The sequence below is a fragment of the Emydura macquarii genome, unplaced genomic scaffold (genome assembly GCF_026122565.2).
Source record: "Emydura macquarii macquarii isolate MOO-44397 ecotype Brisbane River unplaced genomic scaffold, CSIRO-AGI_Emac_v2 contig_1043, whole genome shotgun sequence".
Taxonomy (NCBI): domain Eukaryota; kingdom Metazoa; phylum Chordata; order Testudines; family Chelidae; genus Emydura; species Emydura macquarii.
The window spans coordinates 244264-260460 of NW_027131180.1; the positions used below are offsets into that span (position 1 = coordinate 244264).

The 16197-nt window shown below is 38.4% G+C and overlaps 1 protein-coding gene across 5 annotated transcripts in view; it reads right to left on the reverse strand.

Annotated features, from left to right (window-relative positions):
- Positions 1–2899: 2899 nt before the first annotated feature.
- Positions 2900–16197, reverse strand: part of SH3KBP1 (SH3 domain containing kinase binding protein 1) — a 333778-nt gene continuing 320480 nt past the window's right edge. For 4 of the 5 annotated variants that reach the window (XM_067545017.1, XM_067545015.1, XM_067545016.1 and 1 more), the window contains 5 exons: positions 15354–15463; positions 10054–10179; positions 6605–6876; positions 5681–5744; positions 2900–4066 (listed from right to left, as the gene is read on the reverse strand). In XM_067545017.1, the coding sequence (XP_067401118.1) occupies positions 4025–4066; positions 5681–5744; positions 6605–6876; positions 10054–10179; positions 15354–15463 (614 nt within the window). In that variant the 3' untranslated portion in view covers positions 2900–4024. Of the gene's footprint in view, positions 4067–5680; positions 5745–6604; positions 6877–10053; positions 10180–15353; positions 15464–16197 lie in introns of those variants that run through there. The other variant, XR_010919120.1, reaches the window with a different exon arrangement.

Here is a 16197-nt window from a genome sequence, read left to right on the forward strand (position 1 = left end):
AAAGCTTTGCTAAAGTCAAGGTATATCACGTCCACCACTTTCCCCACATCCACGAAGCCAGTCACTTCTTCATAGAAAGCAATCAGATTGGTCAGGCATGACTTTCCCTTGGTGAATCCATGTTGACTGTTCCTGATCACCTTCCTTTCTTCAAAGTGCCTTAAAATGGATTCCTTGAGGACCTGCTCCATGATTTTTCCAGGGATTGAGGTGAGGCTGACTGGTCTGTAGTTCCCTGGATCCTCTTTCCTCTCTTCTTTGGGAAGAGGGTATAAGTACTGGGAATATCACATGGTATCTAGTTTTAATATCTATATCTCATATATCCAAGAGGGCCAGTGATACTGTCAGACAGAAGAAGGATTAAGATCAGAGGGCCTCAAGGTAGCCAGACCCCACTATGAGGGACTCAAAAAATAGACCAAGGACCTGAGGGAACCTGAAGGAGGAAGAGACAGTCGTCACCTAGGAGTGGTAGCTATCATGCTTTGCTTACCAATCAGGATACTGTGTGGGGCCAGCATAGTTACTGAGGGTTTATGCTTGGGAAACTGAGACTTACTAAGGAGAGGCATTGTATAGTCCTTTCTATTTGTCTGTGATATCTGCTTTTCAATAAACAATAGCTCGGCATTGAAGATACAGATTTTTTGGTCTTCACTGGCATGGCCACTGGGTGCCCAGTGGGCACATGAATTGATCTGAATTGGTCCCTGGCTCAACAAACCCGTTGGACTAACAGTTGATTTATAACTTATTTATAAATGGAACATGAATAAAAAGTCTGACCAAAAATGAAATTTCACTATTAGAATTTAATCCCTGCTTTGAGTACTTTTTATATTATGGGTTCTATTTTCATTTAACGTTTATTTTTCTAGTAACGTTAACAGCAGTTATGGTCACATATTTAGCGGAGAGTAGGCCCTTTCACTGTTGATATTTTTAGAAGTATCATTTTGAAAGATTTTCAGTATTTCCTACCAGTTGCATAAATACAAAACGAACCAGAGATTTAACAAAATGCATTTGCTAAAGTTATCTGTAAACTGCAGGGTTTTATATTATTATGAATTCGCCACTTGAGGTATACATAATTTCTTTCACTGAATTATATAAAGCATTATCATACACAAAATAGGCAAAAACATCAATTAATCAAATTATATGTAACATGGTGGCCCAGATACAAGGGATTATAGAAGGAAAAAGCAATTGAACTATTAATAATAACTCAAAGGCATAAATATGTGATACTTTACAATGATTTCCACATGAAGGAAAACTAAATCACAAAATTTCATGTTTGCCACCCAAAGTGTTTGTGTGTGCACACATGTTAATGAAAAATAATTTTACATGACTCTTCAAACACATTTAATCATTTTGATTTTAAAATGACTAACTCCCCAGCATTTTCTGTGTTTCTTTTAATATAAAAACGAACCTTTCTAAAAGCTGCTGTTAATATCCACAGGTCTTAATGACTCATTGATTTCTTAAGAGGGGGATTTCATCTCCTTTGTTCATTTTTCTATTATTATAATGAAATGCAGAAAGAAGAGTAACTTGTTTTTCCCAGAAATCTTCCTCCCAGAACAAAGTTTTGAACAAAATATTTTCACAAAATCTCATTTAATCTTCTTTTACAAGGCATGATAAGTCAGACTCCTAAGTAGAGCCTTATAATATGACAAGTGACCATCTTAAAAGGAGAAAAAAATAGATTAAATCTAATTTCAGGAAAGTCTTGAGTTCAGACAGGTTTCTACAAAAGCAACATTTCAAAGTTGCCTCTTACATTTCTAGATCCAGTCCAGGAAGTAATATTTTAGTTTATCACAGGTACCGTAGTTCTCCCCACCCCATGGGTGAAGTTAGGAATCCACTGCATTATCAAGCTGTTTCATTATGTATATATGTTTCAAATATATGCTGTTAAGAACCCCAGCAGAATCCTTACGGGCTAGTTTTTATGTCCTCCTATTCTCCCAAAACTTATTAGCCTCACAAAAGATAAAGAAACGAATAACCTAGAGATCTTTATTGCTGGAAAACCATGATGGGACTATACATTTTATTTAAAAAAATCTCAATGCAGTTGTTTAAAAACATTAAATAAAAGCATCTCAATGACAAAATATGTAATTAGCACTTTTGTTTCAGTAACAACTGAGAATACAACTGTAATTTAAATCAAAGTTTGTAAGTTTCACTAACAAAAGTTGAAATGTCATACACTTTCATTACTTAGAAGCACAAGCTGTATCAAAGGAAATTGCCCCAGTGATAATGTTCTGTATTGCCATGCAGAACACCTGGTTGAGAATCCTTAAGGTAACACATGTGTATGCTGGGATGGTTCTGTGTGTTTAAACATATATAAAAGAATCCCCCATACAAATGAGTACCCGTCCAACTGTTCATGAATGGCATTGACAGATTGAGAAATAAGTTCCATCCACTCTTTAGAGCAGGACAGATAGTAAACTCTGATGTAGGAGCTCCAGGGTGGTATCAATTAATAACACTTGATACAATGAATAATAGAGCCTTTGTGCAATTTTTTCACTTCTTAATACTAGCATTATCAATCACGCATTCCACAAGCTGTGCAAAAATATCCATATTAAGCTGCTTCAGATAAACTCAATAAACAGACATGGTGGGTATTTGAGAAACGTATTAAAACTGTTCTCAGAGGCTAAATGAAACACGCTGCCATTGAAGAATAGTCTTGAAATACCTTGTTTTCAGATTAAACTACCAGGAAAGAAACAGGTTACTTTCAAAGACTGAAATGCTCCATTACAAACACACACACACACACACACACACACACACATAAAGTAAACTTGATTTCCATAAAACCAGGGAAGAAAGCACAGCTGCTAAAATGAATTATAAAGAAATCTTTCTATTTCATCAATGTTAGAAAGCTTACAACAGAATGTGGCAAATGACATCACATAAATAGCAAGTTAAACATCATCACACAACAAAGAGAACCTTGTGCATGAAATAATACAACCTTTTAATTGATTATTTTTAGTTTACTTTTATTTATTTTTGCTTTAGTAATGCATATTCTGTTCACTCAAAGTGTGCAAAAGTGGGGACGGAGGCAGGTGTTTAACTTTTCTAATGAAAAATCAAGCAGAGATGAATTTTCTAGCTGAATAAGAAGCCTATTAAACAGGAAAGCTAAAAAGCCACAGCTGGTAAGACAAAACTGCTCCCAACTTTATGCTGCCTTAGCACACCTCTGGCTACATTGTGGGAGCTATACATTAAATGAGTGACCTCTAGTGGACCTAAGTGACAGGTATCATGGCAGCTACATTATTGAGATCTAGTGGTTTGTAACCAGCTCCAATTAGTGGATGGCAAAAAGAAGGCACAAATCATCGTAAATACAAGATTTTCTTTTCTTTTTCTTTTAAATATGCCATTGCACACAAACTTAAATTTATCTTGTAGATTATTTTTGGACATAAAATTGCATATGTAATAGAATTTAAAACATAACACAAAAAGTAAAATGTTCTACCTGAAGCAAAATAACACTCCTCCTACCCCCCAAACATCAACATTCATTCCTGGCTGTATGCAGTACAAATATTTTAGGAATCTGTGACAAAAGACAATTAAAAAAAGTCAAAATCATAAATCTTGTAAACGGATAATCTGAAATACATTTTATTTATGGAAAAATATCATCAAAATAGTACCACTATGGACTAAACTGCCTGAGTTTTCATTTCATTTGTGATCTTGAAGTAGAGACTTTAGCACAATAAGATCAATTTCAGTCACAACCAGTGCCATATAGCGACTGCATCCCGTGGAATTTTTTTCTCTTCACTGGAATTTGTGTTGTGCTATCAAAAACTCTTGTGCTAATCCTTTAAACAAAGGGATACTGAGGCAATTCTTAAATCATTTGGCACAAAGTTATTTTGGCTGGGGCATAAATTTGAGTCTCAGTCATGATGAATAATGTAACATTCCATCTATCAAGTGTTCATTTTGATTGAAGAGCTTTCTTTATGTCGTTAACTTCCATCTGCAAAGAAAAGTCTGATTAGAAGGTTTATTGGTGTGTCTTATCAAACTCAAGCATCGTGCCAGCAGCAAATTCAGCTGAACGTAGTATCTTATGTGTTGTGCTTGAATGTGGAGGTTTCTCTGTTATTCCCTTATTACGCCCACCAGCAAAACACTCACACATCCAGTGTCTTTCATTCCTGCTAAAGAAAATTGGAGATGGCTCCTTTCTTCCAGACTCAGGCAAAGACAGTCACTGGAACATGTCATGAACCTACTACCTCAAACTCTTCTCCATCAAGTGGAGATTGAACCTTTGCAGCACTCCTAATCTAAAGGCTTCTCTTCACACATAAATTACACTGCTTTAACTTAAATTGGTTTAGTTAAATCAGTACAACTTTAGTGTGTGTGGACTCATATCTATTTAAAACTATTATATCGGTTTAGCTAGCATGATCAACCAATATAAACTAGGTTAAATTGATATAAGAATATCCACACACAAAAATTATAAAATTGTTATAAAAAAATCACACCTTTAGTTATATCAGATCAGCTCTGTATTTAGACCAGGCTTAGATATGTTCTGGGGAACTGGAATCCAGAACTTTGAATGGTATTGACTGCTAGGCAAATCCAAGAATTTCTATAAAAGGTTGATTAACCTTAGCTGAATTGATTATTATTAAAAACTATGGCCTCTCACAGATCTGCCTACGCAGAAGAAATATTCAGAAGGCCCCAACTCTGCCATCCTTACTCATGTTGAAAGTATATTACTCAGCAAGAGCAGCCCATTGAAATCATATTTTGATTTTCCATCACGAGTATAAAAAATATATAGTGAACTTATGCCACAAAATAAAAGCAAAAATATCAAACAAAACTATGATAAAACCTTGTTAATCACTGGTAAAGTAAGTATGTCAATGTCCAATTTCAAATAATGAAAAACAGTTTAAAATACATTATATTTGAAGCAGTCTATCTGATGTCCAAATGACTCAGTTCTGCTACATTTACTCATATTGCTGAATCAATAGGATGACTGAGGGTAAGGTAATATTCAATGTTAAAGAAGCAGGAACTGGACTCAACGGAAATAATGTATTTTTTTTTCAAAATGGGGATACTTTTTTAGAATAATCAGAGTTGGGTGCAAGAGAAATAGTATCTTGTTAGTTTAGATTAACTTTTCAAATAAAATAAGACTGATTCTTATTTAAAATGTCACTGGCAGATTGTAAATGACATTTTAAAACAAATTATCTCTCCTACTTTACAAACAACCACTTAGATGACTAAAACTGAGAATTTTAAAAACTGATTTCACTTTTCACTAGCTAAACTGTTCACTATTTTGTATTTCCCTCAGCTTAGACAATAAAAAATAGACTATTCAGATTCCAGATTATTTTCATGCGATAACACAATGTAGCAGCATAAAGATTGCAAACACTGCAAGGGAAATATATATATTTGCTTATGTACATATATTTGAATTTCTTTTTATATTAACAGAATGTATTTATCTTAAGTTTTATAAGAGCTTTTTGTCCTAACTTTGAGGCTAAATTTGACCTGCCAGTTTCCATGTAAAGTTGCCTCCGACCATATAAGATTCAAGTACCTGTAATCGTAGACGGATCTTTTTTTCTTCATCCAATTCAGACAACAATTGTTTAATCTCTTTTCTATAAAAAAGAATGGAAAAATTGCAAAGGTTCAGATAATTAAAAGAGAGGTTAATTATCTCTGAACCATTTTCCCCTCCTGAACCAGTTACCATATTTGCTGAATAATGATTTATCAAATAATTTATATCCTTAAAACCTTTTGCATTATTTTAATTAAAAGTCCTGTAATAGACAAGAGTGACTCCATTTATGCTTTTGGAAAACAGCTGTTTAGCCGCTGACCATTTTTGTTCAACTTACAAAAATAGGATTGGTTATAGCTAACAAAACAAAGCCCCAAAAACTAGTATTGCTAAGGAATAAACACCACTGCTCCTCCTCCTCTTCCTGGGGTCTTCACCCGCCTTTCCCAGGTCTGGGAGGATGCAGTAGGGTCCCCTCTCATCTCCCCTTTCCCAGGCTGGGAGTTAAGGGGAGTAGCTCCACAGGCACTTCATCCCCCTCTGCCGTATTCCAGCCAGGAGTTGCTGGAGAATGGGGTGAGCAGAGGCACCATCCTCTTTGTATTTCTCACAGGAAGTGAGTGGGGAGAAAGCGGGCTCTGTGTTCTCTATTCCCCCCCTCCTATGAGAACACTGTGAGCGGGATGGAGCTTTTTAAAAAGTCCATAAACATGCACTTATATGATAAAACAACATAGTTCCAGAGAAACTGTTGCAAACTATCAGATTAACTGTATCAGTGTTTTCAAATTTTTCTGAATATCTATTTATCTTCATGAGACTGTTTTTCTGACAAAAAAAAAATCAAATCAAATCAAAGGAATTTCACACACAAACACACATACTGTATGGAAAAGATGAGTACCAAGCACAGAAAAGATGCTTAGAATGGAAGCTATGGTTTCTAATGCTTACTTTTGCTGGTCTTTCATTGTTTCAACGATAGTTCTTAGCTCCTTAACTTGAGTTCTCAGCTCCTCCAAGGCTGCCAGACCCTGGCTTGAGTGCTCAGTCTTTGGCTTTCCTTCAGTACTGAACAAAGATGGGGAATTTGACCTATGGCCAGTTGTTCCCACAGTTACAGAATGAAGTGCAGGTGAAGATGAGGAGGATAATGATGCTTGTACATTACTCCCACTAGTCAAACCCCCTGGTTTTGGAGGCAATGAAGTTTTATTATCAGACACCTGTCAACAAAAACAATGAATATTAAGTTGCCAATGATAAGAAGCTTTGGTTTCCTCAACGGGAAGCATATCTCAGTATTAGCTATATTTTGCTGTCCTGCTGATGGATTTTGCTGTCATGCTGATGGGTTTAGCTAGACCTTTACTTGCTTGAACATGGCACAATGGATATGATACGCTACTGTTGCTCAAATCTGTCTTTCACAATATCAATATCAAGCTTGAGCTTGGCAGGCCAGCCCATCACTGAGATGTTTTCCATCAGTACCACTAACCAGGAAAAAACGTTACAAATATCTAGGGCACTGATAAGGCAGCTACAAAAGTGAAGAGTTAAAAACAGAGATTTTACATTTTTATGAAAATGACACAGGCAATTCTCTAACAAAATTAAGTGCTCGACACACAATGTTTCACACAGAACTTTGTTATAAGTCAGAATATGCTTAGCCAAGCTGGCCTATTTCTATGAGAATGGAACTTGTGTCATGCAGAGAAACTAAGTAGATTTCTTGCAGTACCAAATCAGTTGTGATTTTCAATTAGTTATTGAAAGATTCTGTCTGCAATCCAAAGCAGTCAAAGAAAAGGAAAAGTTACTTTACCCCTACTACTTAGAGCAATATATTCCTTAAACCTCCCTGACTATCCTCCATCAAAACAAATGTACAACATACTGCAGGAAGCAATCATCTATCAATCAGAAACACAGTATGTTCAATTACTTTAAAAGAGTTGTGCAACTTTTGTACTGAGTCTCTGCTCATGTCTACATCTCCGTATTTACATACTGGAATTCTGGGGTTTGGAAGTTTCATTGTCTACCTATGTAGGTACTTGTACGGGCCCATGTCACTGAAGTGTCTGAACCTCAGAGTTATTAATGGATTTGTGTGCACACAACATCCCTATGAGGTCGGGAAGTATTGTCATTTTCAGGGGTGTGCACATTTGGTCTCTTTTGTAGGGTGTGTGACCCCCCTGCCCAGAGCTCACTCTTTTCACCCCCCTCCCTCCCTACACCAAGAGGAGCTTGCTCTTCCCCTCCCGCACCTCAGCCCCAGCAGGAGCTCATTCTTCACTCACTTCCACCCAGAGGTTTTTCCCGCCTCCCTCCCCCTGCCTTGGCCCCAGCAGGAACTCGCTCTGCCCATCCTGGCAGGAGATCGTTCTCCACCCCTAAGGCCAGGGAAGTTCTGTGCCCCAGATGATTATGGAGGGGAGGGCCGTGCCACTGCTTGCCCCTCCCTAGTGCATGCCCCTGCTCATTTTACATATTAGGAACTGAGACACAGGTTAGACTAAACCTTGTCATGCCAAAGTATCATTTACTAATGTTGGCACAATTCTGGTAACAGTCTTTGCTGACTAAAATGCTGCACAGAGCAGATGGAGCAATACATAAAATGTGCTTTTAGGAACACTATGACAAAGGTGGCTCTCTCTCTTTTTAAAATATCCAATCTATAATTTATTTTGTGTGTTAAGGTAGTGCCTAGAGGTCCCATTGTACTAGGCACTGTACGAACACATAGTAAGAAACAGGTCCTGACCCAAAGAATTTACAGTCTAAGGCCTGGCCTACCTATAATTTTTGTACCAATTTAACTATTTCAGATAGGGGTGTGATTTTATATTGATATAGTTAGAGTGATACAACCCTTGTTGTGGAACACTGTTACATCAGTATAAAGGTGCTTATATATATATATATATATGCAGAATATAGCTTATTCCTGTTTCTAAGTTGATTTAGTTAAGGTGGAACAAAAACTATGTGTAGACAAGCCCTTAGCAGATGAGACAAAGAGTGGAAGAGGAAACAGAAGCACAGGCAGAAAATGACTTGCACAAGATGTGTCAGCAAGGTGTGGTAGAGCTAGGAATGGAACCCATATCACCTGATTCCTGGTCCTAGCTTATCCTAGACTAGATCATGCTCTATTTTTTTTCTAGAAGTGTGATTCAGACATTTAGGATCCAGAGAACTAGAATCAGAATACAACAATTTTTTAAGTTGAATGAAATTAGGTGCCTAAAACCTTGACAATAGTAATGTGTGATGCGCTGCTCCCTGGTGAAGTTTAGCTAGAATAGTAAACTAGTTTAGAGCAGTAAATACAGATATCTGTATTCATTATTAACATGGTTCCATTTTCTCTAGATTACTGTGACAATATATTATCAATATGACATGTTCCATACTAACCACTCCTCCCAGTACCAATATTTAAAATCCTAAATGATTTGGAACTCAATTATCTCATCCTCTTCTCCCTTTCAGATTTAATTCTAGTGGTTGATGGCTTTTGCACTTGAATTCTGGCTGTCCATAGGGTATTCCCAATAGGGATTCATAACCTCTGGAACAGGTTTCCACTGAGTTGGCAATTGCCTGAGTTTGACAGTCTAAAGGACATGGTGCAATACTTACCTCTTTGTTTGGGCTTTTGACTGACTGGGATACCATAGTTGAGGCAGATAATAGAGTCATTTGAGTTGGTGAAACCTTAATTGAGGTCTATATTTAATAATCATTAAACTATATATTGTATTTCTATAAGATTTTTCATCTGAGGATCTCAAAACAAAGATAAAATGTTACAGAGATAGGCAACACCACATCCCTAATAAGTAAACAGAAAAGGAAATGTTGTACAGAGAGGTTAAGTAATTTCTCCAAGTTCAAAAAGAACTCAGATCTTTATTTTCTAATGCCAGGTCTACATTAGAAACTTTTGTAGTATAGCAATGTTGCTTAGGGATATGATTTTTGTAACATTTTTATTCTGGCAAAAGCCCTAGCATGGATGCAGTAATACCACAAAAAAGTGTTGCTAGTATAGCTTATTTTGCTCTGGGAGTTGGTGTAAGCTATATTGGCAAACACACTTTTTTGCCGGTCTAAATTGTGTCTAGAGTGGGAGGGTTTACCCATATAGCTATATTTGCATAGCTGTAAGGGCAAACTTTTTCTTGTGTAGACTAGGCCTAAGTCTTGTGTTTCACCGTAGGACAACCCTTCTGTATTACTTGCATTTTTTAAAACTAACTACTCTGAGGTGCCCAGTTATTGAGATGATGGGTACCATGTAATAAGTAAAATAAATGAGAATGCATGCACATGAGGGTAAGTTATCAGATGCAGAGTAATCAGAAACAGTCTGATTAACTTACTTGTGATATTGTAACAGTCTTTGTTTTCTTTGACACTTCAGTTGCTTTGTGTATAATGGAAACATGTTCTTCCTTTTCCTCTTCAGGGCTTGGTGAGTCAAAGAAATCAGGACTTGAAAGGGAGGACTATGTAGGCAAAAATATAAAACCAGATATTTTCATTCTATACTACTTTTAAAAGAATAAGAAAATTACATAGCAAGTAATCAGTAAAATAACATAAAATCATACAAGACTATTTATATTTATATTTATAACTCAAAAGAAAGGCTTTCAAAATTCTGTTTTAATTAATACCTTGTTTTAAAGGGTGGCAAATGGGAAGAGCAATATTGAAAGACAAATGCATACGGCTAGATTCTGATTTAAAGATACTCTTCATATAGGAGAGTGTGCACAGTGCCCTCCTGCCCCCAAGAAGAATTTTAGCTTAATGAGCCAGAATTCCCCTGAAGCTGACAAGGTGCATATGCTGCTGTTACTTGAGTTCCACCCCACTGGGAGAAGGTGCATTTGGCACGGTCAGGTGCAGGCCTCACTCTATTACTTTTGGGGAGGTTAGTGCTGCTATCTGTACACAATGTTTGAATTCTAAAGCTACATTGTGTCTAGCCTCTGTGTAGGAGCACAAAGAGGGGAAAGCTCATTGCATCCTTTGCCCTCTAACCTTGCATACTTTGCTTCTTGTACAGTCAGTCACAATCTGGTTCTTAGATTTATTTTAAGTAATGTAACCTTCCCTTTTTGGTTTTCTGTTATTTCTATCATGATCCATTCGCCTTTTCCTCCACTTTATTTTTCCAGCATATGATCATAAGGCATTAATGTTAGCAGTAGCATATTCTCATTTAGACACTCCGAGATGCAATATATATGTGAAAGAAAATGAAAATCATATACAAAAGATTGCTCATTATCAAATATTTTCTTAAAAACAATAAAAAGATGTTGTTCATACAACAGGAAGCTGGGCACAACTTGAGCTATATAAAAGTTAGAAAAAGATAGCTTTACTCCCCCTCAATGGTATTTTAACAGATGAAAGAGAGGTCCTATTATGTGGAGCTTGTTAGCTGGACCATGTCTTCATATACTGAGGACTGGATTAACGCAGGGGCTATAGGGGCAGCAATATATAATTTATAGCATTGTTCTTCAATTGGCAGCCATATGCGAGATCCAGGCAGCGGGTGCTTTCCCTTTGGCTTGCCACTAAGTATCTGCTGTTCTTTCACACACACCTCCTGGGAAGCAGCAGTCCATCAGCGCAGCTCAGCCGACTTCCCTTCCTCTCTCCTCAGGAGCCTGGCCTACTCACATCAAGGGAAGGGCCATCCCTGCTCACAGGAGTGGAGGGAGCAGAAATAGCCTTGCAGTATTGGGCAGTTCCACTCCCTCCTCCCCTCCCCCTCGCCCCCCAGCAGGGATGGCTCTTCTGTTCCTCCCTCCCTGTAACTCCTTACCAGCGATGGTGGAGGGAGATGAAGAACCCTTGCAGATGCCACCCTGCCTGGAAGGGGGAGAAGGGACCCTGCTGCAGCTCCCCCCTCCCAGCCTGAGAAAGGGCAGTGAAGAACCCCAGTAGGAGCAGAGGTGAGGCTGGGGAAGATGCACAGCTGAGGTGGGGCTGACAGCGGGTGGACTGAACAGATGGGGGGGAGAGGGGTAAGAGGGTAGAAGTGATAGCGGGCTGGACAGAACTGATGGGGGCATTAGATGTATGCAGTGTCATTGTAACCGCGTTGGTCCCAGGATATTAGAGAGACAAGGTGGGTGAGGTGATATCTTTTATTGGACGACCAACTTCTATTGGTGAGAGAGACAAGCTTTCGAGTTTACACAGAGCTCTTCTTCAGGTCACTAGATGGCAGAACTAATGGGAATTATGCTGATGCACTTCATTTTATTTTCCCTCTATTTACTGTCAAGACATGTATTTAATTTAGAAACTTTTTATTTACATTTAAACACATTGGAGCTAGAGTGCATTGATACATTTTGACTTACAATGGTTCAGTCTTAATCAGGAGTTTAATTAGATACTTATACAACACAAAGGGATCAGTAATTGACATGCTTTCATGGGACTGAATGCTGCACAGTAGTTTTCCAGGGGGGGAAATTAGGATGCGAGTGTCAAAATTTCAGACAATAAGGAAAAGGAAGTTACATGTTCGTTCATTTCTTGTTAGTTTAATTTCTAATTTTAATATCATAGTTTCAATAGAAGTAATATAAATAGCATGCTGTTTAATAGCATTACAGTGCATATATATAATTATTTGTTTGAAAAATTTTGTTGTGATATTGTCTACCTTTTATTTTGAGATTAATAAATATAATCTGACACCACTTTTGAAAGGTTGTGAGCCCAGCCAATGACATTTTCACTAGAGAACCAACAAATGAAGAGCCCTTTGGCCCACCAAGATTTGGACATTGCCTTATCTGGCTCTTCAGAAAATGTAACTGAATACCACTGCTCTTGGTAATTAGGTAATTAAAGCCTTGCTACTAGTTATGGCCAAAAATTAAAATGGCTTTGTTCGTTTTAACTTTAATTCAGCTTTATCATCAGTATATCACATTTAAAAAATATTCAAGGAATTTAACAATTGATTGTTTGGCATGGACAGGGATGGTGACAAAACAATAAAGGGAAGGAACTGAATATGCAAGGAGGGGCTCCCAAAACTGTAATAGCCCCATGGCCCCTATAAATCTTAATCTAGCCCTGATACACACCTGAGCCCTTTGTGAATTGTTGTTGGATGGGAGTAAAAACAAACACATTATTTAGAGCTAACAGCAGCTAGTTGGTTGCCTGATAACAGAAGTTAGTAGGATATCTGAATAGTGAATAAGTTGCTTTTTATCATTGCGAGTACTTGCATGGGTACATGATAAGTGAGGGATGGCCTGTTATTAGGAAATTACACTATTAATTCTTATAACAGAAAAAAATTCATTTGTAGCTACTGAAATTTCTCCTTTCCCCTTGTTGTTCAATCCCTTCATTTCCATCTTTTACTGTCTTTAATTTTAATTTCTTAATTTTCCTTAATTGTTGTTGCTACTGAACTTATCTGGCTGTGCCCTATACCAGTCAAATGTTCAGTGTCTGGAGATGTTAGGAAATGTCTTTTGCTTTTTCAGATCTATTAAATAGTGACCACAGGACAACCAACAGGTCATTTAGATTCTTTCTTCTAAGACACTCTGTTTATTGGGAGTAACTTGTTGAGCAAGAGTTTCCTTAAAGCCATAGTTGATGTGCAAGTGGTGTATAACATAGTTTCTCAACCTGGTACGCGTACCCCTGGGGGTACGTGAGACACAGGCAGGGGGTACGCGGCGAAAAACCCAGTGAAGGGAGGCGGGCGGCAGCCGCCGACTTCTGGGGAAGCGGGAGGCAGCCGCCGACTTTCCGTCTGGTCCCACTTGCTAGCTGAGAGGTAGAGACGGCAGCCGCCCACGTCACGCCCAGTCCCAGCTCCCAGGTGGGAGCCCAGCAGCAGCCTCCTGCGAGATGGGCTCACAGCTGGGTGGCTGCCACCTGTGCCCTGGCTCTGAGCCGAGAGACAGCCTACCATGTCCTGGCTTGAAGATGGGCATGTAGCACCCATCCCCGGGTCCCAGCCTGCGCGGAAGCCTCCTCCATCCCAGCTCAGAGCAGGTGGCAGTTGCCCACCTCCCGGGCTGGCAGCTAGGTGGCAGCTCCCCTCCCCGTCTCAAAGCCCGGTGCCCAGAAAGCCAGGCAGAGAGCCCAGCGACTTGCCCCATCCTAGAGCTGGGCTCTACCCGCAGGCTTACATGTCAATTTCACTGTTCTAGCTGGGCAGTGAAATTGACAACTATGACAGCCCCAGATTTTACCAATATAAAAATTTCAAGAGGGCCCACAGGGTGTGATTTGCCCCCGGCCTGCACCCCCCTAGGTATGGCCATGCAGAGTGCTGCTATCCACTCTGGTGGGCTGCTAGTGCCTGCTCAGACCTCACAAGTTCCTGCCTGTGTGAAGAGAACACCACGTGACCCCGCCATCAGGCCATAGTGATTGGCTGGCACTGACCTTTGCTCCTATATGGAGGAAGGGGAGGAGGAAGGAAGGGAGAAACAGCAGGGGATTTTGTGATCTGCCACAGCCGCACAGCATTGCAGAAGTCAAAACTCTCCTGCTTTACGAGAAATACAGTCGTCCAGCAGTAAAGGGGAAAAAGACTGTATTTCTCAGAGTGGAAAATTGAGTGTTGGGGTACTTATTAAAATTTTCAGAAGTTAGGGGGTACTTAAAAGGTTGAGAAACACTGGTATATAAGACATGGAGTCTACTGTCAATTGCCTCTTTCTATTTTTTTCTTGTGGTGAAAAAAAGAGATAGCATTTGAGTTTCTTTGAGCAAATATGAGCCAAGAATAACAGTCCTTATAAAAGAGGCACTAAAATATGAGAGGAAACACATGCAAACATCTTTTATGTTCATTGCCTGAACAATGAAATTTAAAAGTATGATTTAATATGCATAAAAATTGCACCTGGCATGTTATTACAGCAATGTATATAGCATGTGTGTGTGTCAGTTATGAGTAGCCTGTATCTTAAAATGAGGGTCACACAAAGATATTCCCCTTAGTCAGTGAAAGTCTACATTTTCCAGGGATGCCTATATTTGCAGACAGGAAAGCTGAGGGACTTAGTATATTTATTTGATTTACCATTTAAATAAAAATACTTTCTTGTTATCATAACAATGAAGGAAAAAGGCAACTCCATTTGGCAAACAAACAGCTTATTAAGTTCAATTTGCTAGAAATGTTGATACTTTTTTCATGTAAAAGTAGAGTGTGTTTATTGCCAATATAGCAGAGAGTTCAACTTGTATAATACCACAAGTGGGAGCAATTTTGAAGACCCCCCTAAAAAGGCCAAGGAATATTCTCCTTGGGGAAACTTTTTCAAAATACTTAACACTTAGAGTCCAATCGGGTCTATTCCACAGACTGTTATCAAGTATTTTTTTATGAGACCCAGTCACGCTTGACAGGGATGATCTAGCTGTATCCAGAGAGAGGGTGAAACTCTTTCTGAGACAGGGAATGTTCTTAAACTTACATTCAAAATTATGGCAGAATTTTAAAAGGTGCTCCCTGAGAGGCATCTCTAGCACCTCATTAGTATGTGTGACGCAACTGTGTAAGCATAAATGAAAGGACTGAATAACATAGATACTTACCAAGGAAAAAAAAGAAATTCAGAAAATAATTTGGAAAAAAAAAAAAGGAAAGAAAAAATGAACGTACAGATGTGAGTGACTGGGATGGAGGTCGTCTGCCAGTAGCTTTTGGTCTGGTTGTAGTTGGATGACTGAGCTTCTCAGCAATTGGTACTACAGAGTCAAAACCTTCCACATCTTAAAAACAAAGATCAAGTTGAGTCAATTTTAAGAATCATTCTCCAAGAGAAAGAATAAGAATTTATATTAAAATCCAAACCAAACCCCTGCCTTTGGTAAATCTCAAATAAATTAAATCCCCATTACATAATGTTTCTTCTGTTATTTTTTCAGAATTTAGCTACACTTATGTTTAAAAAAAAATCAAGGGCAGCTGAAATCTAAGATCTTTTGCCTTCTCCATGCATACTTGTTCTTTTGGATCAGTTATAATCAGGCTCGGAAAGAGCACATGAGCCATTTTTGCCTAGCAGGGTAGTTAAAGCTGAATGACAAAACTGGACCAGTCATGCAAAACAGAAAATGCAGTTGCAAAATTACCTTGTTGCTGCTACAGAGGCTAATCATTTTTCTTTGAGTAATTTGGGGGAGAAAATAGTATGCACTTTCTCCCAACGTTTGTATTGCCAATTCTAGATATGCACTACAGCATTTGATAATGATCACTAATTGACACCTATAATTAGACCAGATTTAATAATAATAATTAAAAAAACACAAACCAGATGCCTAAAACTGTAGAAGGCCCAGGATAAGTAGATTTGGAGGATGGAAACCTGACTTGACTTTATGTGACGTGAAACATATTGATGGAGTGTTTACTGAATCCAGTCACATGCTAAATACTGAAGGAGTGATGTGACATCTGAAGGAAAATTACTGCAAGACATCTGAATCAGATGCTTTCACAT